Consider the following 25,350-nt stretch of genomic DNA (forward strand, 5'->3'; position numbering starts at 1 on the left):
TTGATTAAAGAGTCCAAGGACCCCAGGTGGTAACAAAGGGAGCATGACACTGGTTTGACGTCAAAAAAAAAAACATCTGGGGGCTTCCCTGGAGGCGCAGTGGTTAAGAATCCGTCTGCCAGTGCAGGGGACACGGGTTCGAGCCCTGGTCGGGGAGGATCCCACATGCCGCGGAGCAACTAAGCCTTTGCGCCGCAACTACTGAGCCTGCGCTCTAGAGCCCGTGAGCCCCAACTACTGAAGCCCGCGCGCCTAGAGCCCGTGCTCTGCAACAAGAGAAGCCACCGCAATGAGAAGCCCGCGCACCACAACGAAGAGCAGACCCCGCTCGGCGCAACTAGAGAAAGCCCGTGTGCAGCAACGAAGACCCAACGCAGCCAAAAATAATAAATAAAATAAATTTATATTAAAAAAAATCTGGCTGCTAAGCTAGGTTCTGATACATGCTATCTGGCCTTGGTTAAGTGCCTTAGTTTCCTCACCTGACTGGTCCGTTAGGAGACTAAATGAGAGGATGGATATATACGCACTTAAGACAGTGCCTGGCAGGCAGTAGGCACTCAGTGAATGTGAGTTCTCTGTAACACGAAGACAATGCTAACAGCTAAGATGACAGTCACCAAAGAACCAGTACGTACAGTTTTACAGGGCTAGAAAAGGATGAAGGACGAGCTCCTGCCCCCTCCTTGCCAAACGCTACATCTGGGGCGGGGGAGACTCTAACCCGTCACGCAAACTAAGTTTCCAGTTTCCAGCCGCACCTGCCTCCGGCGTCGCTTCCGCCTCCGAGACGTCCGCGGGGGCGACGGCCCGGTCTGGCGGGTTGCGCCCCTGCGAGCCTCCCGGGGAACTCGGAGCCGCTCCACGGTGGCGCCTGCCACTACCTTCTCCACTCCTTAGTAACCGCGACGCGGCAGCTGCCCGAGTAGGCGGCAACTGATGACTGGAGCTTCTAATTACTACAAGTTCCGGCAACCCCGCGGCCACTTCCGCTAGCAACCTCGCGTCAGCCAGCCCCAGCTACGGATCCCGATGGACTCCGCGCTGCACGTCACGTCGTCAGGTCCAGCCAATCGGCTTCGGACAAGTAGGAGGGGAGGGAGACACAGAAGGAAGCAAGATGGCGGCGGCGGCTGCTCAGGGAGGGAGAACTGGTGGTGGCGGAGGCAGTAGTGGGGCTGGAAGTGGTTCCAGCTGTGGGACAGGCAGTAGCCGCAGCGGCTTGCTGGACAAGGTGAGAAGTCGGTTCTTGGGGGCAGGCGAGGCCTGGGGACGCCCGGGAGGCGGCGAGCCCCCTTTCCCATCCTCGCCCCCTCTTCTGCGGCTTCCCAGGGGGAGTGCTCGTCTGGCCCACCGTGGGAATCCTACGGGCGCTTGTAGCCAGCTCCTACACACCTCAAACCCGGGCTCTCTCCTCTTTAGGACTTCTTTACTTCTCGGAAGTGTTCGGTCCTTAATGCCGGCCGCTACAGCTTCTTAGGTATATTCGATTATTCTCACATTTCAGTGCAGCCATCGCTTTTCCTTGGTGGTGCTGGGGGCCACTGTTGAATGTGCCCATTTCACCGACAGGGGAATGTGAATCCTGACTGAATGAAAGCCGCTGTTCGAAGTCAGTAGTCTCCAATCTCCCCATCACGACCGCCACACTTGCGTGCTGCTACATATTCTAGAGTGCTTTGGGCCTTTTGCTTACTGAAGTTTCTAGGCGTTTTATCTCGATACCTCGAATACTGAGCTTCGAGTATTGACTTCCCCTACGCGCTGATAGGAAGTCTTTAAGATTTATCTTTTTTCCTCTCTCCTTCTTCACCCTCCCCCTTCCTTCCCTCCCCCCCTCCACGCCAAGTGCCCTAGGTGAATCGTATTCATGAGCTTGTTACCTGCTCAGGCTTACCTCTTCTCCCCCTCTACCCATCCAGTTGTGTTTTTTTGTTTTGTTTTTTGTTTGTTTGTGTTAATGTGGTCCTAACAACAAGGGCTTAAAAGAAAAGAAAAAAAGGAAGATTCTTTTCCTGGGTTGGCCCTTCTTGCTCTTTGCATAGCATCTCGAGAGAAACAATTGCGTGTAGGTCTGGGTCCTAGTACTGGTTCTGCCTCTAATTAGCTGTGTGACCTTGAAATGTGCTTGTTCTCCCTGTGTTTTGTTTCCTCATCTGTAAAATGAGGGACTTAGCCTTAATGTACCCTAAGGTTCCTTCCAGTTCTCTCATTGTAGGGCCCTAAGCCAGTTTGATGAGAAATGTTAAGCATGGGGTCTTTAACATAGTAAATAGTCAGGATTGTTTCCTTTAATTGAAAACAGCTTTCAGACTTCTCTGTGCTTAACACATGGTAGGTGCTTAAGAAATGAATACATGATCATATTGAGGGGTTTGGATCCAGATATTTTTGCTTCTCTTTTTGGGTGTCATTGGTTTTGAATTACATGGTTCTCACACTCTTAACCCTTCTTAAGAGATGGGAACATGTTCTGGGAGTTGGGATTGTAAATCACTCCAAGGTGTGTGAAAGTGTTGAGAATTGATGGTCATTTTCATACACAGATCCTGCCTTCCTGCTGGGTGAACACCTCACGGCCTATGTTTATTCTGTCCCATTGAGTGCTCTTGCTCTTTGTTCCACTTGGATCATCACCAGCAAACATTAAGCATGGACAGTCTGCTAAGGCAGTGATTACTGAAAAGTGTATGGCATCAGTGCGTTTTGGAAGAACCTGCATTTGGGGGTCATAAGATTTGAGCTTTGACGTAGATTTGCTAGTTTCAAGCAGTATGAAGATTGGCAAGTCATTTAACCTCACCAAGCTTTCCTTTCTTCACCTGAAATATTAGGGTTTTGGGGAGAATCAAATGAGATGACATACGTTAATGATCTCTGTAACCTATAGTATCTAATACAGAGGTGTAATGGCAGAGGAAAATAATCAAGAATCCTACTGTCAGAAAGTACTCAGTATAGCTGAGTATAGGACATGGGGTACCCAAAATATTAAACATAAAACTATTTGGTATTCACATGTGTACTTTTTAGAGAAGTTAAAGTGAGAGAATGATCCCTGAGATCTAATTGATAAGGGGATGAGAGCCCTAGGGAAAGACCTCATGTTTGAGAGTGGAACTGGGACCTTATTTTGAGAGAGAGACAGAGACAGACAGCCTACCAGTTAAGAATGTCCTTGAACAAAGGTACACGGTGCCTGATGTTTCTCAGGTACTGAGTTGACTGACTGTTCTCTAAGACAGGGGTCCCCAACCCCCAGTTCCTGTTAGGAACCGGGCCGCACAGCAGGAGGTGAATGGGGTGCCAGCGAGCAAGGCTTCATCTGTCACTCCCCATCGCTCGCATTACCTGCCTGAACCATCCCCGTCCACCCACCCCAGTCTGTGGAAGAATTGTCTTCCACAAAACTGGTCCCTGGTGCCAAAAAGGTTGGGCACCGCTGCTCTAAGAGACCTGTAAAGACAAATAGGTAGAATCAGATGAAGAAGGGCATGGCTTGCTTGAAGTAGAAGTAGGAAGGAAGCCTGTTGAAGGTTTTTGAGCCTAATATATAAAGTGGTTTTAGAAAAGTTATTCAAATAGTTCGGAGTGGCAGAAATTAGAAGTCTTCTAATAAGGCCTCATACCATACTAGTATATGGGGTTTAATATAAAAAGAAAGACAAGTTTGAGTTCTAGTGCAGCATGTTAAAAACTACATGGTCTTGGATAAGTTATGATATCACTGAACATAAATTTTGTTATGTGTACATTGTGTATGCCCATACATATGGTAGGCTTGTTGTAAATATTAAGTCATAATATTGGTAAATGTTCTTTGTACAGGGCTATAAAAATAGAATGATAAGGTGAGGAGAACCCTAACTTGAGTAGCAGAGATAGATAAAAGGCCTCAGAAAGGAGCACTTGGCAGAATTAACTGAGAAGTGAGGGGCCGAGGAGAGAGAAAATAAGTCAGGAGCTGTTTAGGTGCTTTTTCTTGGAGAACTTCATTTCAGCCTTACATTGAGTTGTTTTTCCTCTGAAGTCTCTGGCATTTATTGCACATGGGAATTCAGCTGTCACTTAATATGACATACTGTTTTATATTGTTCTACCAATTTGTCCAGTTTCCCATGAGACGTTCTCTATAGTGATCAACACAGAATAAATACTTGGAGCATTGAATTTAGCAGAGAAAAAACTTCAGATCTGCCACCCCAGTCTTCAGAAACTGCCTTAGAGGATGAAGCCTCTATTTGAAAACTGAGGGTACTGTGGAAGAGAAAATGGGGAAAAGATGTTACTCTCAGTGGAGCAGGAGCTGAATGAATAGAGAAGCTTTCGCTCTGTGGGAATGAGAGGCTGTTACCTTACAGTTTCTTTAATTTGATTTGTCTTGATTTTTTGGTGGGTTTTTATTTTATTTCTTGCAGCTTTGGTTTTACTTGCCATGAAGAAATGTAATAAAGAGATGCAAACGTGCTTGTAGTTTTCCCTAAGCAGATGTGAGTTTCTGCTTCTATGAAACTGACTTTGAGAACAAAGCAATTTTAGTTTCCTGATCTTAAAGATAGGTATGCAAATATAACCTTCCAGCTTCCATCACAGAATAACTTAGATCATTGCAGTAAGTTATTTTTCCCAGAATACATCAAAGCATTTTGTTCTATGTAGCAGGCTATAAAAATTGTTTGCTTAATTTGTTTTGGCTATTAAAATTGACATGTGGCATTAAAGCATGCTTTCCAGAACTATATCCAAATTCTTTTAACCTCATAGTTGGATTTCTGTCTCCTGGCTGGATTTTTTTTGGCTATTAAAATTGACATGTGGTATTAAACCATGCTTTCTAGAAGTTATATCCAGGCCCTTTTAACTTCATACGTGGATTTCTGTCTCCTGGCTGGATGTTTTCTGGCTATTAAAATTGTTTTGGCTATTAAAATTGACATGTGGTATTAAACCATGCTTTCTAGAAGTTATATCCAGGCCCTTTTAACTTCTTATGTGGATTTCTGTCTCCTGGCTGAACTGTCAACCTGATCTTAAAGTACCCCTTTTATACCTTAGTAGCTGAGAACATAGGTTCTGGAACCAGGCTGGCTGGCTGGCTTTGAATCCTTGCTCTGCCACTTAACAGATATATGTTCTTGGGCAAGTTAATAAATCTCTTTGTATCTCAGTTTCCTCATCTGTAAATTGGGGATAATAATAGTATTTACCTTAAAAAGTGGTTCCTGGCACATAGTAAGCACTCAGCAAAACATGTATAGCTGCCACTAACTAGCTTGTTACTCTGGATTTCAGCTTCCTTAGATAATATTTTTTATAACATATGAAGACTGTCTACATCAGACTTTCTTGGGGTTTTAGTTAAAAATACAGATTTCTGGACCTCATCCCAGACCTGAATCAGATTCTCTGGGGGTGGGGCCTGGACAGCTGCATGTTTTCACACATAGCTGTTTATTTATTTATTTCCTCTACAGTTTAACAGTCACATCCAGGTTGAGAACTAAGGGGTTTTTTTCTTGTTTGGTTTTTAACTATTCTGATTAATCAATAGTGTTTTCTCGAAAATGTTTATAATGAAGAGACCTTGAAGTTCATGTGTTCAGCCTCCTCATTTTATACACATGGACACAGTTGGAGAGGGGAAGATGAAGCAACTTGTTCAAGAGCACACAGCGAGTTAGTTACAATTCCAGAACCTGGCTTCCCAGCTCTTAATCCAGTACTCTTACCTTACTTATTAGTACATTGCCTCTCATACTGGAGCAGACCATGTGCTAGCTAATGTAGTAGTGGAAAGAGCATCTGTTTTGAGGTTGGAAGACCTAGGCTGAAGCCTTGGCTTTGTCACCCACCAACATGTGTCCTTAGATAGGTCATATATACTCTTTTGCTCTCTTCAGTGGGATCTTAGCTTGCCAGACTCGAACAGGGTAGTATGCCTGTACCCTAACCCAGCTCTGACAAAGAGGGTGAACAGTTTTGTGGCAGTACTGTGATGTGTGTGTTTGTGTTTAAAGAAACAAGATGCAGGCTTTTAATACCGTTTTTCAAACTAAACTTTAAAAGCATATCAAAACTCATTATTTTTGACTTCATCAAAATTAAAAACCTTTTCATGTCAAAGGACATTATCAAGAAAGTGGAAAGACAGTCCACAGCATGAGAGAAAATGTTTGCAAATCATATATCTGGTAAGGGTCTAGTACCTAAACTATATAAAGAACCTTACAACTCGATAATAAAAAGACAAACCAGTTTTTAAAAGAATAAAGGATGTCGGACTTCCCTGGTGGCACCGTGTTTAAGAGTCTGCCTGCCAACGCAGGGGACGTGGGTTCAATCCCTCCGGGAAAATTCCACATGACACAGAGCAACTAGGCCCATGCACCACAACTACCAAGCCTGCGCTCTACGGCCCATGAGCCACGACTACTGAGCCCATGTACCACAACTACTGAAGCCTGCACTACTAGAGCCCGTGCTCTGCAACAAGAGAAGCCACCGCCATTAGAAGCCCACACCCCGCAACAAAGAGTAGCATCCACTCACTGCAACTAGAGAAAGCCCGCATGCAGCAACGAAGACCCAGTGCAGCCAAAAATAAATAAATAAATATTTTTTTTAAAAAAGAACCTGTTATTGCTTCCCCAACGTTGATTTTAAAAAAAGCAAAAAGAAGGATAAAAGATGTGAATAGACATTTCTCCATAGAAGATATACAGATGGCCAGTAAGCACATGAAAAGATGCTCAACACCATTAGTTATTAGAGAATGCAAATCAAAACCACAATGAGATACCAGTCGTATGGCTATAATAAAATAAGGAAAATAACCATTATTGGTGAAGATGTGGAGATATTGGAACCCTCCTACATTTCTGATGGAATGTAAAATGATGAAAGTTAAGAAGAGTTACCATATGACTCAGCAGATCCCACTCCTAGTTATAAACTCAAGAGAATTGAAAATGTGTGTCTACACAAAAACTTGTACACATGATCATAGCAGCATTATTCACAATAGCCAAAGAGTGGAAGCAACCCATAAAAGTGTGGTATATCCATGCAGTAGAACATTATTTGGCCATAAAAAGGAATGAAATACTGACACATGTTACAACATGGATGAACCTTGAAGATGTTATACTAAGTGAGAAAAGCCAGTCACAAAAGGCCACATATTATATGATTCCAGAGATATGAAATGTCCAGAATAGGCAGATCCATGCAAACAGAAAGTAGATTAGTGGTTGCCAAGGCTGGGGGTGGGGTGGTAGTAATTGGAGTGACTGCTTATGGGAATAGGGTCTCTTCTGGGGGTGATGAAAATGTTCTGGAATTAGATGGTGATGATTGCACAACCTTGTGAGTATAATAAAAACCACTGAATTGTACATTTTATTTTTAAAATTTATTTATTTATTTTGGGCTGCGTTGGGTCTTCGTTGCTACGCGGGCTTTCTCTAGTTGCGGTGGGCGGGAGCTACTCTTTGTTGCAGTGTGCAGGCTTCTCATTGTGGTGGCTTCTCTTGTTGCAGAACACGGGCTTTAGGCGCGTGGGCTTCGGTAGTTGTGGTGCACGGGCTTAGTTGCTCCGTGGCATGTGGGATCTTCCCGGACCAGGGCTCGAACCCATGTCCCCTGCATTGGCAGGCAGATTCTTCTGTGCCACCAGGGAAGGCCAGAATTGTACGTTTTTAAATGGTGAGTTTTATATGTGAATTAGATCTCAATTTTAAAAACATTCTTTTTATTTTTACAGGGTTTATGGAGTAACCTTTAAAGCTTCAAACTTTTATTTTTTTAACTATTTACCACTATATACACAGTGGTATCAAAGATTTTAACAACCTCTATCAGCTCAAGTCCCTTCTTTAGCTGTTGCCTGCACCATTTCTCTGTTCTGACCTCCGTCTTGTCAAATCGTAGTGGTTTTTCTTATTACCTGGCCTTACGTATTTGACTCATCGATCACTTCTTTCTTGAAATATTATCTTTATGTGGCCTCTAGAACACCACTTGCCCTGGTTTTCCTCTTTCTCCACTTATCTGTCTTTATTGTTGTTATTTTTTCTTCTGACTTGTAAATATCAGCAAGCCCCTGGCCCTCTCCATGTACACTCATCCCAAGGAGATAAACAGTGTCATGGCTTAAATTCCATCTTTAAGTTGATGACTTCCACATTTATATTTACAACCTAGACCTCTCCTCTGAGCCCAGATTTATATGTCTAAATGTTTGCCATCTCCACTTTGATATCTGTTAGGTATGTTAGACTTAAGTAGCCAGATCCAGTCTACTTACCTCCAGTTACTCTGGTGTTGCCACTGATACTCATGCTCATAATTATCGTGTGGTCATTTCTAACTTCCAACTTAACTCCAGTGATAACTGCAGCCAATAATAAGCCACTATTAAGCAAGTAATTTTCTTTGCAGTATTTCTTGCCCATTTTTATAAAAAATAGATGGAAATTGAAGATTAAGTATGTTGCCAGGAGGTATAATATCTCTCTTTGAGATATCCTGGTATTTCTTAATTGGAATCTAAATTAGATGACAGTAAGCATTCTCAAGACAGACATCGTTTGCTCCCCAAATTGAACATTTTTTTCTTGTTTTGAACTTACTGCTTTCTGATCTTTTGCCAAATGAGTGCATATGAGAGGTAGGGGTACGTATTTCCAACTCAAATAGTATCTCAGCTTCTGAGTCTGCCATCAGTTTTCATAATCTTATTTTGGTTTAGAAAATTCTGAAATCAGTGTAACTGTAGAGCTTAAACATCTCAAACTCATCACATACAAATGGGTATTTCTCCTTTTTCCTCCTCTGTTTCTTCTCTTGGAAAACAATATGACAGCTCAGAGAGTTATCTAAGCCCGAATTCTAGTAGAATGGTCATCTCTATCTTCTCTCTTTCATGTTTCTTGTAACTAGTCTGATGTTAAGTCCTGCCAATTCTACCTCATAAATAATCCCCTTTCATCCCCTTGCTGCTGCTCTAATTCAGGCCCTGCATCTTAATCAGGCCCCATCTGATGTGTTTATCTCCATTGTTACTCCCCTCCAGACCATCTGCTAGGTTGCCACTAAAAATGACTTTTTAAAAAAACATAAGTTTGATTGTGTTGTTCACCTGCTTAAAATATTCTCCACTGCTTGTTTCAGAATAAGGTCCCAAGTCCCCTAGCCTAGTAAATAAGGCCATCTAGGATATGCTCCCTCCGTCATGTGCTTCATCTCCTACTACCTTCCCCCTTTGCAGCCTACATCCACTTTGTAAACTGAGAGAGATCAAAGAAGAGAGAAAAAAGGTTTATTAATTTTTCTTAGAGCCATGCTCAGTTCTTTTAAAATCAGAGCAGGGTCCTTCCATTGGCACAGCTCACTTCTGGTATCCTTCATCTCTTCAGTGTGAATTGAGGAATCCTTTGAGTCTTACTGCCCAGTTGTCAAGCTAAGGAACGTTATGAAGCAATCCACGGAGGTCTTTATCACTGCATAACTTTACTTCTGTTTTCACTGCTACTAAAATCTTTTTATTATTCAGATTTGCAGTGGAGAATAACTGAAGTGAGTCTTTGTAATGTTCTATCAAAGCCATCAAATGCATAATTTTTGTGTATGGTTCGTCATCCAGGTCTGGCATCAGTGTGCTAGTTTGATGAAGTGTTTTATGTTGATAGTGGCAGGGAAGTAATTTCTTTAAGATAGGACTTTTTGAACTGTATTTTCAGTCAAATAGCAGTTGGTTTTAACTGGAGGAAAATGGAAAATTCCAAATATTTTGTATTCTGCAGGTTTTGTTGGCATGTTCAAGATTAAAATCTTTTTAAGATTTTTTTTTGTTATTAACTATAACTTATTAGATAAGAATCAAGATACTTTGTATGGCTGTCACTTCAGCGGTCTGTGTCCTTTTGTTTTTATGGCTAATAATTCCTTTCCTTATATTTTGTGGGAAGCAGTGTAGAATAATGAAAGAGCACAGGTTTTGAAATTATGAAAACTTGATTGAGTCCCAGCTTTACCACTTCCTAGCTTTCACCTTGGGCAAATTTCTTAAACCCTTAGTGTTATCTGTAAAAGGAGGATGCTAGTCAGTTTGGGCTGCTCTCACAAAAATACCATAGACCAGATTGCTTAAACGACCAAACTTTATTTCTCACAGTTTTGGAGGATGGGAGGTCTGAGATCAGGGTGCCAGAATGGTTGGGTCTAGTGACAGCCCTCTTAACTGGTTACGGACAACTTTCTTGTATCCTCACATGGTTAAAACAGAGTAAAAGCAGGTTCTCTCATGTCTTTTTATCAGGGCACTAATCCCTTTCATGAAGGCTCTACCCTCACGACCTAATTACTTCCCAGAGGCACCACCTCCTAATACCGTCACATTGTGGTTTAGGATTTCAATTTACAAATTTGAGTGGTGGGAGGAGGGTGGAGATGATGGACAGGGGCTGGAATAGTAAACCGAGAAAAGAGTAAGGCATGGTATCTAAGAAAAGGGGGATTAGCCCAAGAGAAAGTTAAGGGAACTCCCCGGGTCATAGTAAAGGGAGATTCCAGGATGACAGTTAATACAGCAGGACTGGAAAGAAATCCACCTAGATTGAAGCAGTCCAGAAGGCTCCAAGAGATTTCTCCAGGAAGATGAAATTCACAGAATGCTGAATATGATTGCAAATATTGAAAGGAGAGTTAAACAATTGAGGGAGAATTTGAGAATATATTGGTGAGAAATACGTTGTATGATTAAAAACAGCAACAGAAACAATAGTAGCTCCAAGAAAAGCAAAAAGCTATGCAGGAAAGAAAAAGTAATCCTAATATACATGACTCATCTGTGAATAGCATTTATGGTCATATTGTAACCTCCAAATAATGATCTAGCAAAAACTAAGGTATAAGACCAAATCAATATTGATCTACTATAACTATATTAAAAAGATGGTGAGGGAGGAGCAGGAAAAATAAATGTGAAAATGGCAGGGGATGAAGTGGTTAAATCTCATCCTTCATGGTGAAAAGTCAATAGATTTAATGCTGAGAACTGAAAATAATAATATAAACTTTTTTTTCCCCCCAGAGATGTGGATACCCAAAAAATCAGCCAAAGGAGTTGAAATTAGTGCCTGTCTCTGGAGAGTGGAAAATGACAATAGAAAGAGTCTTAAGGGGAGGGGAAGCAGGACTGCTATTTTTTTTTATAACTTACAGAACTCTTTAAACCATGTATATATATGTATGATGTTGGTGCAAATAATAACTAAATAAGTCAATACTTGTGATTGTTGATTGTGCTCAATATACACATATCTATAATACACAGGAGGGAATGCAGGGAAGAGGAATTGTGTGCAGGGTTACCACATCCTTACAATAGGAAGGTAATTTGCACTTAGGGTTGAGGAAGAGAAGAGTGAGGGAAAGAAGATGGTCCTGAATAGCAATAGAGAGTACATGACCAGGATCGTACATTTTAGTTGATGGGCAGTTTTTGAGAATGATGGAAAATGTCCATTTTCCTGCCTTTTTTTCCAGATGTATCTCTGTACTACAGCAGAGATGCTATTTGCTTTGATATAGGCTAAGGTTTTTCATTTACACAGAATGGATGATGCTCCTATCTCTTCAGAAATCAATTATAAACTTTCTTGTTTATGTAATTCACTGGAAATGTTCCTGTACCACTTACTGAAGATCCTTCTAGGTACCAGTGGAGTTAGAGCTGAGACTGTTTTAGCACATGTTGTAATGGCTTCTTCTCTGTTTTATCCCCCAATATTGCCAAGAAGTTATCCTCTGAATTGTAGAGGCAAGTTTCTTTTCTGTGATGCACTGCAGGTAGTGATGGGTGGCTGGGTTTCTCTGAGAACATAATTTTTTTTTTTTTGGAACGAGCCAAAAAATTTTTAATGACTTTGATTCACAAATAATTCAAATTCTGTTATGGATTCTGGCTATACAAGTTCTTTCTTTTGCTTGCTATTGTCAAAGTGGGATTTACTAAACTAAGTGTAAGCGACCTATTTAGCTAGATAGCCTATGAATTTCTTCTTGGTTCAATTTGTATTTTTTAAATTAAGTGTCATGTTTGATTTGTAGGCTGGCAGGCTATGAGAATCATCATTACAACATGCTTCCACTAGTAATTTTCTCAAAGAAAATTCTTGTTTTTATGAGACACAAAGGGGAAAGCCTTGATTGAGTTTTAATCACTTGAGGTATGACTGTTTTAGTTCATGTTTTTTCCCCCAACAAACTTCACAGAATAGTTTTTCTTTTTTGTGTAGTAGTATATAGAATCACAAAATTAAGTTTGATGAATTATATTTCTACACTCCTTTAAAATCTTCTCACGTTTTACAGATGTTTGTTCCATCTTTATTTCTTGTATGCAGCATCTCTGAACTTGTTCTCAGTCAGAACAAAGTCATGTACCTAACTGTTGATAGGACTTAGTTCAAAATGTTCTTTCCAACAGACTACACTGGATTTGCTGTTTTCCTACAGTTAAGACATGCTGATAAAATATAAAAGTTGTTAGCAGACAAAAATGTATTAAAGGAGACCTTTGTCATTTTGTTAGCATCCGAAAGTTCATGGATGTATATTGCCTGGATTTTGTAGTCACAGAATGAAAGGATGAACAAGTGTAATTCCTTTCTATTCCCACATTTTAGTAAAATGGGGATGGGATATTTGAGTTCACACTATAGTCTCTGCAGCCTATGTAAGTGTTCTGGTTTTGGCCTTGTACATTTGACTTTGACTAGCATGGAGACTGGCAACATCATACGAGTACCACCAGATTCTAGTGACCTAGTCTCCTTCAACTTCATTTTCAAGTGTTTTGTCTTTTAGCTGTCCAACATCAGAAGAGAGAATAAATGTTATATATACTTGAGAATGCTCTTAAGGAAGTAGTTCATTTTACTTTTAGTAAGATGCCATATCTCTTAACGTACAACTTATCTGTTTGATTTACAGTGGAAGATTGATGATAAGCCTGTAAAAATTGACAAATGGGATGGATCAGCTGTGAAAAATTCTTTGGATGATTCTGCCAAAAAGGTACTTTCTTTGGGGGTGGGGAGCGGGGAGTCTGTTACTATGTATACAGCTGATGGCACATCTCTTGCAGGGTTTTTTCCTTCTATGACTTAGAATGACTTTAGTTTTCAGTGTTAGGAATTGAGCCAGAAAGCATTTTCTAAAATCCTTACAGTGTATATAGGGGAACAGGTGTTAAAATATAATTGTTAGTTACCTCAAATTTCTCTTCGGAATCTCTAATTTTTGAATTCTAGAAAGCTGGTAATCTATCATTTTTGAGGTTCATTAGCCTAGAGGCAAGAGGGTTGAGGGAATATAGGGCATTCAGCCATGATGGGTCATCTCTGTATTTTAAAAGGGAAAAGAAAAGTTTAGCTTCATTCTAGGGAGCTGAGGATTTAAAAAAAAAAATGTATGAGAAGTTGATGAACTTTTTCTCTGGGATCTTTGTAAACAGGTTGAATTTTTCTTTCGCTCAGAGTGGCAAAATTCTGACTGGAGATAACAACTTGATCATTTATATGATTAACATAACTTTCATCATGGAAATTAAGAATAAAAGCAGATACAAAGAGGGAGGTATTCCTATTAGCTTGCTTACTTCTTCTTCTCACTAGGTACTTCTGGAAAAGTACAAGTATGTGGAGAATTTTGGTCTAATTGACGGTCGCCTCACCATCTGTACCATCTCCTGTTTCTTCGCCATAGTGGCTTTGATTTGGGATTATATGCACCCCTTTCCAGAGTCCAAACCTGTTTTGGCTTTGTGCGTTATATCATATCCTTTAAGCTCAGGTTTGTTTTCTACTGACAGTTTTTTAAAATCTCTACTGGTACTCTTCTCTGCTCCTTACAAAAAAACAAACTTTCATCTTGGGGCCTGCTCATGTTACGATTTAACATTATGAAATGTGAGCATCTGTAAATTTATGTCATAATTATCATTGATATTTTAGATTCAATACAGTTATTTTATCTTTAATTCTGTTTAGTTATTAATGTAGAGGTTATAATCCAAGTGTGAGCACCTAATAGGAAAACACATAGGAATAGTGAGACCCAGCTCTTCTCATTTCTAGCCTAGAACTTAACCCATTAGACCAGGTTGCTTCAAGCCACTCATGCCAGGGTATAGGTATACCTCACTTTATTGCACTTTGCTTTATTGTGCTTCATAGATAGCGCATTATTTTTTTTACAAATTGAAGGTTTGTGGCAACCCTGTGTGTTGAGGAAGCCTGTTGGCGCCATTTTTCCAACAGCATTTGCTCACTTTGTATCTCTGTCACATTTTGGTAATGCTCACAATGTTTCAAACTTTTTCATGATCATTATATTTGTTATGGTGATCTGTGATCATTAACTTTACTATTGTAATTGTTTTTTGAGGCACCACAAACCACACCCATGTAAGACAACTAACATTTTAATGGATAAATGTTGTGTGTGTTCTGACTGCTCCAGACCAGCCATCTCTCCATCTCTCCCTCCTCTGGGCCTTCCCTATTCCCTGAGACACAGCAATATTGAAATTAGGCCAGTTAATAACCCTTCAGTGGCTTCTAAGAGTTTAAGTGAAAGGAAGAGTTACATGTCTCTCACTTTAAATCAAAAGCTTAGAAATGATTAAGCTTAGTGAGGAAGGTGTGTTGAAAGCTGATATAGGCCAAAAGCTAGGACTCTTGTGCCGGTTACCCAAGTTGTGAATGCAAAGCAAAAGTTCTTGAAGGAAATTGAAAGTGCTACTCCAGTGAACACATGAATGATAAGAAAATGAAACAGCCTTAATCCTGATATGGAGAAAGTTTTAGTGGTCTGAATAGAAGATCAAGCCAGCTACAAGATTCCCTTAAGCCAAAGCCTAATCCAGAATAACGTGCTAATTCTCTTCAATACCAAGAAGGCTGAGAGGTGAGGAAGCTGCAGAAGAAAAGTTTGAAGCTAACATGGGGTGGCTCATGAGGTTTAAGGGAAGAACCCATCTCCATAACATAAAAGTACAAGGTGAAACAACAAGTGCTGATGTAGAAGCTGCAGCAAGTTATCCAGAAGATCTAACTAAGATAATTAATGAAGGTGCCTATATATACTAAACAACAGATTTTCAATGTAGGTAAAACAGCCTTATATTGAAAGAAGGTGCCATCTAGGACTTTCATAGCTAGAGAGAAGCTTCAAAGGACAGGCTGACTCACTTGTTAGAGGCTAATGCAGCTGGTGACTTTAAATTGAAGTCCTTGCTCATTTACTATTCTGAAAATCCTAGGGCCCTTACGAATTATGTTGTATCTTCTCTGCCTGTGCTCAATAAATGGAACAACAAAGTCTGGTCGACAGCACACCTGGATGACAGCACATCTGCTTACAACATAGTTTACTGAATATTTTAAGTCCACTGCTGAGATCTACTACTCAGAAAAAAAGATTCCTTTCAAGATATTACTACTCATTGACAATGCACTTGGTCATCCAAGAGCTCTGATGGACATGTACACCAAGATTAATGTTGTTTTCATGCCTGCTACACGACATCCATTTTGCAGCCCATGGATCAAGGAATAATTTCAACTTCAGGTTTTATTATTTAAGAAATACATTTTGTAATGCTGTAGTGCCATAAATAGTGATTTCCTCTGATGGATCTGGGCAAAGTAAATTGAAACCTTCTGGAAAGGATTCACAATTCTAGATGCCATTAAGAACACTTGTGACTTATGGGAAGCAGACAAAATATCAAACGTTAACAGGAGTTTGGAAGAAGTTGATTCCATCCCTCATGGATGACTTTGAGGGGTTCATTACCTCAGTGGAGGAAGACACTGCAGATGTGGAAACAGCAAGAGAACTGGAATTGGAAGTGGAGCCTGAAGGTGTGACTGAATTGCTGCAATCTCATGATCAAACTTTGACAGGTGAGGAGTTGCTTCTTGTGGATGAGTAAAGAAAGTAGTTTCTTGAGCTGGAATCTACTTCTGGTGAAGATGTGAAGATTTCTGAAATGACAACAGAAGATTTAGAATATTACATTAACTTAGTTGATAAAGCAGCAGGGTTTGAGAGAAGACTGATTCTAATTTTGAAAGAAGTTCTGCGGGTGAAGTGCTATGAAATAGCACTGCATGCTACAGAGAAGTCATTCATGAGAGGCAGAGTCAATGAATGCAGCAAACTTCATTGTCCTATTTTAAGAAACTGCCACGGCCACCCCAGCGCTCAGCAACCACCACCCTGCTCAGTCAGCAGCCATCTGAACATTGAGGCAAGACCCTCCACCAGCAAGAAGATTACTACTCGCTGAAGGCTCAGATGATGGTTAGCATTTTTTTAGCAATAAAGTCTTTTTTAATTAAGGTGTGTACATTGGTTTTTTTAGACATAATGCTACTACACCCTTAATAGACTACAGTATATGTAAACATAACTTTCATGTGCCCTGGGAAACAAAATTTGTGTGATTCAGTTTATTTTGACACTCCTTTATTGTGGTGGTCTGGAACCAAACCCGCAATGTCTCCAAGGTATACCTGTTTTAGGAAAGGATCAGATTTTGGAGGTTCAGATCTGTGTCAGGTTTCCTTGAAGCTGAGGGGCTAGGCTGGGAGTTACTGAGCATGAGGTATAGGTGTGGCTTGTGTAACAGCTAGAGAACCTGGGTTTGAAATTTCAAGTTGTTTTTGTGATAATTTTTGGAGACTATTTGAATGCTGCTTACTTATAAATATGAGTAATACACACAGAATTATTATAAAGATCAAATGAGAGATTTTATACTATATTTAGAATATAAAGTTAAATATGTTGATAGTCAATCTATACATACTGAACTTTTCTTTTTAACTTAAAAAATATATTGAATGTCTTTCCATATTAGTATGTATAGGACTACCTCATTCTAAATAGCCACCTCGTGCTATTGCATGTCTGCTATATACTGATATGTACTAGTTGTTGAAAACAGATCATTTTGGTAGGCAGTTTACTTTTCATAACAATCTTACAACCACCTGAAATATTTCTAAAAATTCCACTTTGGGGATTTTTCTTCAGAGGCAGTTAGAAAGCCATTGAATAAAGTAGGTCCTGATCAAAAGTGGTATTATCCAAATTGATCTCAGATTATAGTCACAGAATTTGCACCTTGACTGCTTACAGTATCAGATAAATCATCCCAGTATGAACTTTTTCACTATTAAGGCAGTTCAAAAGAATATGCCATAGGTTCTAGAGACAGTTCTCAAAAGAGTTCCAAAGATCTTTGAACAATGACAGCAACCTTATTATAATTATATGGCCTTCCAAGAGAACGGCCTTGATGGAATTTCATTTGTTTGATTATATTTGTTTAAAACAAAACACGATCTTGCCATTTTTATAATCATGTCATTTTTATATGTAATAATAGTACCATTATAAGTGTCTTCTGTGTGGTGTACACTAAAAATATATATACCATCACTAAATCTCATGACAATTCTACAAAGTCAGTTTTTATCCCCATTTTAGAGGTGACAGTATTAAGCCTTGGGATAAGGAGTAATTTGTCAATGTTACATTGGTTAAAAGCCAGAGTTCAAATCTAGGACCACTTTACTCCAAAGCTCATACTTTGTACTATACTTTCCTGCCTGTCCCTTTCATAAAATTTAAATGACACATGTACACAAAGCTCTTTTGCCAGTTTCTGGCACACAGGTACTCAAGTATGATAGTTAATACTGTCCAAAACTGAGTATAATAATAAGCCTACATGTGTGGAGGAAGTAGTTGTCCTTCTCGTAAACTAAATTGTGGTAGTCGCCCAGCTAGCTCATTTGGTAGAGCATGAGACTCTTACAGTAAACTAATTTGAAGTCAGTTTTCCTCTTTTAATGACCCTTGAAATTGGTTGAGTGTGGTCAAGTCCACTGTGATTATTAGTTTTGTATTGTATGGAGAAATAAGCACAAGTCTTGACAAACTAGGTAATAGAGGATCTCTTTATATATGTTGTCCTTGAACAGAAAGATGAGAGCCGATTTATGTCCTGTACCTTTTTCCTTTCTTGTTTTTTGAGATGTTCTTTGCAGAACTAACCAGAGAGAGCCTTGCTTCTCTTGCATAAACATAAGGATGAAAATGAAATAGTTAAATTTTCAGTGTTCTTACAGCAAGACAAAACTGTCTTCTTTAGGTCTATCATTATGAAAGTTTTTGTAGCCCTTGCTTGTCAGTTTGTGTTATTTCTCTTTTGTGTGTATGTTTGTGTATTTTCCCCTTAACTTTATCTGAACCTATTTTGTGATGATGGGGATCCTGACCATTTATACCTCATATAAGGAGAAGAGCATCTTTCTCGTGGCCCACAGGAAAGATCCCACAGGGATGGATCCTGATGATATTTGGCAGCTGTCGTCCAGTCTCAAAAGGTATGACTATCCTCACAGATTCTTAAATCCTGATGTTGGGTTTTCTCTGGGTGTTAGTCATTATCAACAGACTATTGTATGCCTACTCTTTGCAGATCATAGTGCTAGTCATATAAAATGAAGAAAGGATTGTGAACTAGAAGGTTTTCCTTTGTATTGCACTTCTGAGATTCCATTATCACAGAAGTGCTCTGAGGATAAATTGTGGGAGAAAGTACGTTGGTGGAAGAATAAAGAATGATTTTCTTTTTCCTTGTGGCCAATAAACTGAGCCAGTTAGAGAGCAGAACTATAAACTATATATGTATCTGTAAAGGCCAAAGGTATGAAGTCAGTTGTCTTTGAAGAACCCCACTAGCTTCTGTGTCTTCTGTGATCCTGACTGCAGTCTGTGCAATCAGGAATCTCTGAAACAATGCACTGGGCAACTCAGAGAAGCACAGTTCAGTCAGCAATGGGTGTAACTTTGTGCAGCTGACACCTCAGGTCTTTCTAGGTATCTAGAACTGGGTTCAAATTCCAGCTTGTCTCTTTCTAGCTGTGTAACTTTTGGTATATCAGGTAAACTATTTGAGCTTTAATAGAGTAAAAAATGATTCGTACAGTTTTTGTGAGGATGCCAACTGGTATATATAGTTGACTCTTGAACAACAGGGGTTTGAACTGCATGGGTCCACTTATACATGGGCTTTTTTTTCCAATAGTAAATACTGAAGTACTGCACAACCCATGGTTGGTTGAATCTGCAGATTCGGAACTGTGGATACAGAGGAACCACCTATATGGAGGAGTGACTATGAGTTACATACACATGGATATTCAACTGCGCAGAGCATCAGCACCCGTAACACCTCTAACACCCTCCCCCTGCCCCATAGTGTTCAAGGGTCAACTGTATACCAAGCATTATGAAAGATGGCATCTGTTGAGCATTTACTATATACTAGGTATTGTGCCAACTGCACCGTCTCATTTAAACCTTAGAACAACCCATTTTAAAGATAAGAACCCAGGTCCAAAGGGTTTAATGAATTATTCCAGGGTTATAGAGCCCAAAAGTGAATCTAGCCACATCTGAACTCATGCTCTCAGTCACTATCCTAAAAACACATGGTATAGTTCCTAGCACATAGTAGGCTCTCAAATTTTAAGTACAGTTACTCACATATATGAAGGTAAGTATAGCATCAACGCCAAACAGCCTCTCATTACCAGCTTGTGGAGATATCTGTAAGGAGGAGCAGACCTTCATTCTGATGTTGCACCTGAGTTCTTATCTCCTGGCAGGACTCACAGCTGCCATTTTGGTCTCAGCTGTCATAAATCTGCACCCTGTGCCAGGCCCCTAAAGCAGAGTTTCAGAATTCTAGACCCTAGCAACATCTTGATTTCATTATTTACATTCTGACTTAAGTATTTTTTAAACAGCTTTATTGAAATATAGTTCCCGTACCATATTTCACCTATTTAAAGTAGTTCAGTGGTTTCTAGTGTTTTTAAAGATGTCTACAACCATCACCACAGTCAACTTTTATTTATTTATTTATTTAATTTTTGGCTGCGTTGGGTCTTCGTTGCTGTGCACAGGCTTTTTCTAGTTGCAGAGAGCAGGGGCTACCCTACATTGCGGTGCACAGTCTTCTCACTGAGGTGGCTTCTCTTATTGCGGAGCACGGGCTCTAGGCGCACAAGCTTCAGTAGTTGTGGCACGCAGGCTCCAGAGCGCAGGCTCAGTAGCTGTGGCACACGGGCTTAGTTGCTCTGCAGCACATGGGATCTTCCCAGACCAGGGCTCGAACCTGTGTCCCCTGCATTGGCAGGTGGATTCTTAACCAGTGCTCCATCAGGGAAGTCCCCTACAGTCAACTTTAGAGCATTTTTATCCTCTCCAAAAGAAACTCTGTACCCTTTAACAATCATCTCCCTATCCCCTCATTCTCCCAACCTGAAGTAACCACTAGTCTACTCTGTACATTTCCCTGTTCTGTTTATTTCATATGAATGGAATCACGTGTAATATGTGATCTTTTGTAACTGGCTTCTTTCACTTAGCATAATGTTTTCAAGGTTCAGCCATGTTATCAATATTTCATTCCTTTTTATGCCAAATAATATTCCACTGCATGGATATACCACATTTTGTTTATCCGTTTATTAGTTGAGGGACCTTTGAGTCATTTCCACCTTTTGGCCTTTAAGAATACGCTGCTGTGAACATTCATGTACAAGTTTTTGTGTGGACAAATTCTCATATAATATACCTAGGAGAGGAATTGCTGGATCATATGGTAACTCTTTTTAATTGCTTGAGGAACTGCCATACTGTTTTCCAAAACAACTGCACCATTTTACAATTCTACTAGCAGTATATGAGGGTTCTGACTTTTTTCACATTCACTGCTTACTTTTACCAACTGCCACATTGTTGGTGTCTGTGGAAAGGAAATATGCCACCTCTGTTCCTTCTTGCTGTTGTGAAATACAGGCTCACTCCTCTTTCCTTAGAGATGGCTCCTGGCTCATTGGCACTCTCTTTAACATAGCTCCTTTCAGAAGGCTTGATTGATGATTTCAGTATCCAAGTAGATGATTATTCCAGTACTCTGGCCTCTTAGTTTTACTTCTTCTCCTCTGATTATCTTGTTTTCTGCCATGTCTTAAATACTTATTTCCCTGGACATACCCTAGATCTTGCTATTACTGATAACTAATTACCTTCAATAATTTCATTTTTAAGTATCCCACTCTTTGACCATTGCTTTATATTTTTCTAGTTTATCTCCTTCTTGTTCTCTTGTCCCAGCAGTTCTTCAGCCCCAGTGGCATCCATAATCCATTGAGCCTACCACCTTTTCCCTGGTCCTCTTCTCTTCATTGTCTCACTTCCTCCTTACCTAGCTTAGATTCCGTGGCATTTCTATAGTGCAGTTACTCTCTCACTATCCTAGAGGATCTTTCATACCTTCTTCTCTATCCTCAAACCTCTTGCCCTCCTCCCCCATTTCACTCTCAGCTTCTTTTGTTTCTGGGAAGACAGCAGCAGTCAGAATTCTCCCATCATTATCCACTCACAGTGCTCATCATACTCTACCTTCTTTCTCAGTTCCTGTCTGAAGCCTCTTCTCCATTTGTCCACTCGATTCTATCCCTTCTCATTCACTTGATGTTTCCCTCTCTGCTTGGTTATTCTTTCTGGCATACAAATATGTTGTAATTTCTCCCACCTGAAAAAGTTGTTTTTCTTTTCACATATTCTCCTCACATGGTCTTCTCATTTCTCTGCTCCCCTTTTTTCTTCTCCCATCATCTCTTGGATTTGCATATCTTCACTTCTCTTTCCTCATCGTATTTGACCTGTCAGCAGCATTTGAACAGTGGATCACTCTCTCCTTGTTAAAATTTTTTTTTAAAGTAGGCTTGTAGGATACTGTAACCTTCTAATTTTCTTCTTACCTTAGTCTCTGTTCCTTAGAGTCCTGTGTGATTCTTCATTATCCCCTGTCTCTGAATTTGAAATGCCACTAGTGCTCGTTCCTAGCAGCTCTTCTCTATCTATATTCACTTACTATGTGTAATCTTATCCAGACTTTCAGGACTTTAATACCTTCTATAATGATGAAGATCTCTAAATCTGTATTTTCATCCTAGACCTTCTCCAAACTCCAGCTATGTCCCAGCTTTCTGTTTGACATTGGATCCTAATAAGCATCTCAAAATTAACATATCCAAAACCTAACTCTGCTATCCCTTACCTAAACCTGCTTTTCCCCCATCTAAATAGATGGCAGCTCCATCCTTCTAGTTACTCAGGCCAGAACTCTGGAATCATTTTGACTCCTTTATCTCAATCCTTTGAATAGGTTGTCAGCAAATTCTGTCAGCTCTACCTTCTAATTATATTCATTCTAACCACTTACTATCTCCACTGCAGCCATCATCTCTCAATTAGGTTACTGTAATAATGTCCTAATGGACCTCTGCAGCTGCTCTCCCTGCCCGCAGTCTCTTTCCAGTACAGTGGGCAGAATGATCCTTTTAAAACGTCAGGCAGATCAACTCAATCCTCAGTGCAAAATCCTCTCACATAAAGACTGAAATCCTAAGCATAGCTTAGAAGTCCATGCTTATCTATTCTCTGCAGCCCCACACCCATGGACACACATTCCGCATCTCCTGTGGCTTTTATCCTGTCCCTCTCCATTCTGTTTGCATTGGCCTCCTTTCTGTTCTTCAGACGTTCTGGGCACGTGCTTGCCTCAGGGCCTTTGCATTTAGTGTGTCCTCTGCCTGGAATATTCTTTTTCCAGATAGCTTGTTCTCTTACCTCTTTAGGCTCTGCTCAAACATCTGCTTAGTGAAGACTTTCCATATTTAAAAGAATATCATAATTTTTATTTTATTGTTCCCTCACACAGCAAGATAAAAGTCTCAAAAGACACATTTGTCTGTTGTGTTCACTGATGTATATCCTTAGCATCCAAAACTGCCTGGCATATATGGTTAGTCCTGAATATTTGTTGAATTAATGGGTAACTTTTTAAAAATGCATTAGATCGTGTCCTGCCATCAGAGCCATGGAACTGGGCTCAAAAGTCCAAAAATTACTGTGATATCAGTTAGCAGCAGTTGATCAGAGCTTGAGAAAAATTTTTGAGGTGTTGAAAATATTCAAGGACCTTTACTCCTAGCTATCCAGGTTGGAAGTAACCGGCTTGACAATTTATTGAGCTATGATGTTTTTGAGCACTGGTTAATGATAGGCACTGTTACAACCATAACAGTGATCCTGAAAAATAGGTGGTGCTTTTCCTGTTTTAAACATGCAGAAAAAAGCAGAGGCTCAAGCCTCTGCTTCCTCTAAAGATAATACCAGCCTGACAGTCCACCGAATATGCCCTAATTAAATGGAGACAGAAACAGGTGCAGTTGCGGGGAGAAATGTCAGCCTGTCAGGGGTTGATGTTATAAACCCTCTTGAATAAGTAGAGATAGTAAAAGCCTTCAATATACCTTAAGGTGTAGCTAAGGGATCTCTGGAGTTCATGTAGTAAAAGATATCCCTGGCCTGGGATCAGGGTAGAACCTGGAACTAGATTGATTACAGGGATCAAGGACTGAGCAGCCTGGAATTGAGGAACATCTGTGAAAACAAGGGTTCTTCATTTATCAATAAAAATTTGATTGCCCAACAAACTCCAAGCTAAGAATAGAAAATAAGACAAAATCCTTGCCCTCAAGAATCCCTGAGACAGGGACTTCCCTGGTGGTGCAGTGGTTAAGACTCCATGTTCCTGATGTAGGGGGTACAGGTTCGATCCCTGGTCAGGGAAGATCTCGCATGCTGCATGGTGCAGCCAAAAAATTAAAAAAATAAATTTCACAAGTTATACGTGAAAATTAAAAAAAAAAAAGAATCCCTGAGACTCGTGAAGAACAAAAATATCATTTCAATAGGTAATTTCACTGACAGCATAGGAGCCTGTCATTAGACCTAGCAGACGATAGGCACTGAGTAATTGGGTTGACTATTAATTGACGGTATGGATGACAAAGGCAAGACATCTAACCCAGTTTGGGAAGATTTTCCCAGAAAAGTTCATGCCCAAGTATGAACTTAACAAATGGGAACGTTTGTTACAGACAAATTAGTCTCACTAATCAGGTGAGACTGGAGAAAAGTGTCTACTAGGAATACTCTTCTAGCATAACAACGAAGCAAAGGCCAGCAGTGAGAGAAGATGGTCCGTGTGGTTTAACAATCTATGACAAGGTAAAGGAGGCACACAGTAATTAAATCAGGGAAGACATGGCAACGCCTGTGAACCAGAACTTCTATCCTGAAGGTGCCCTGGAATTTTTTTTTTTTTTCTGGAAAGGATAATGTTGTATGTTCCCTATATCACTGGTAGCCAGCTCAGCCCTATTTTTCAAAAACACTTGGTGCTCTGTTGTTATTGGCTGAATGTCTGTTTGGTTTTTGATTTGTTATCTTTGCTTAGGTTCGATGACAAATACACTCTGAAGCTGACCTTCATCAGTGGAAGAACAAAGCAGCAACGGGAAGCCGAGTTCACCAAATCCATTGCTAAATTTTTTGACCACAGCGGGACCCTGGTCATGGATGCATATGAGCCTGAGATATCCAGGCTTCATGACAGTCTTGCCACAGAAAGGAAAATAAAATAGCCACTTCTAAAAGCAGCCATCTTTTGGCTGGATCATGCTGAATTGAGGGGTGAGGGAGAAAGAAACAGAGAACTTAATATGGATAAAGTAAGAAATGTAAAAAATGTCAGTTTTGTCTTGAAATTTTAGTCCATTCTGTATAAATAGAATTTTCTAGCTCAGATATGAGAAGTTGTAGCTCTGATATCTAGCTGTAGCCTCTTTGGTCTGCTGATTGCATTGTTTTGATTTGCTTTTCTGGAAAAGCATTTTTGCTAAAAACCATACAGACTTCCTCCTTCATACCTAGCAGTACTTTATATAGTATAGCTTTGTGCCATGCAGCATTTGAAGACTCAGTTTTTTAAATTGTTAACCTGTTGCTGACTTTACTGTGTTAATTCCCATTTCAACAGCTGTTTCCCTTAATTCAGGATACAACTTCTTGTGTATGACAGTTTTCCTTCACACACCATTTTTGTGGGTGTGTATATATCTGACTTGGGGAAAATTGGGGGAAAAAAACCCACAGCTTTTTAATTTGTTTAAAAGAGACTTTCTGCCTGTTACATTTTGTGCTCTTAACCAATTAAAGAAGCCAATGGCATTTTTAGTTTTATTTTGTCTATGTTTTCCACTAGTATATCCCTGTTGATTTGTTTGTGCCCTTTATCAACTGCCATTTTCTAAAATTTTTTTCAATAAAAGGAAAGAAGAT

General features: G+C 40.0%; 1 protein-coding gene across 1 annotated transcript; it reads left to right on the forward strand.

The window, feature by feature from the left end:
- Positions 1–1,100: 1,100 nt before the first annotated feature.
- On the forward strand, positions 1,101–25,251 carry SPCS2 (signal peptidase complex subunit 2). The gene is made up of 5 exons (XM_022593818.2): positions 1,101–1,234; positions 12,997–13,080; positions 13,680–13,840; positions 18,333–18,467; positions 24,467–25,251. The coding sequence occupies exons 1-5, from the start codon at positions 1,121–1,123 to the stop codon at positions 24,651–24,653; spliced, it is 681 nt and encodes a 226-aa protein (XP_022449526.1). The 5' UTR covers positions 1,101–1,120; the 3' UTR covers positions 24,654–25,251.
- The last annotated feature ends 99 nt before the right edge of the window (positions 25,252–25,350 follow it).

Source organism: Delphinapterus leucas, chromosome 7 (assembly GCF_059928025.1).
Source record: "Delphinapterus leucas isolate spDelLeu-1000000601 "Yukka" chromosome 7, BTC_Dleu_Yukka2, whole genome shotgun sequence".
Lineage (NCBI taxonomy): Eukaryota > Metazoa > Chordata > Mammalia > Artiodactyla > Monodontidae > Delphinapterus > Delphinapterus leucas.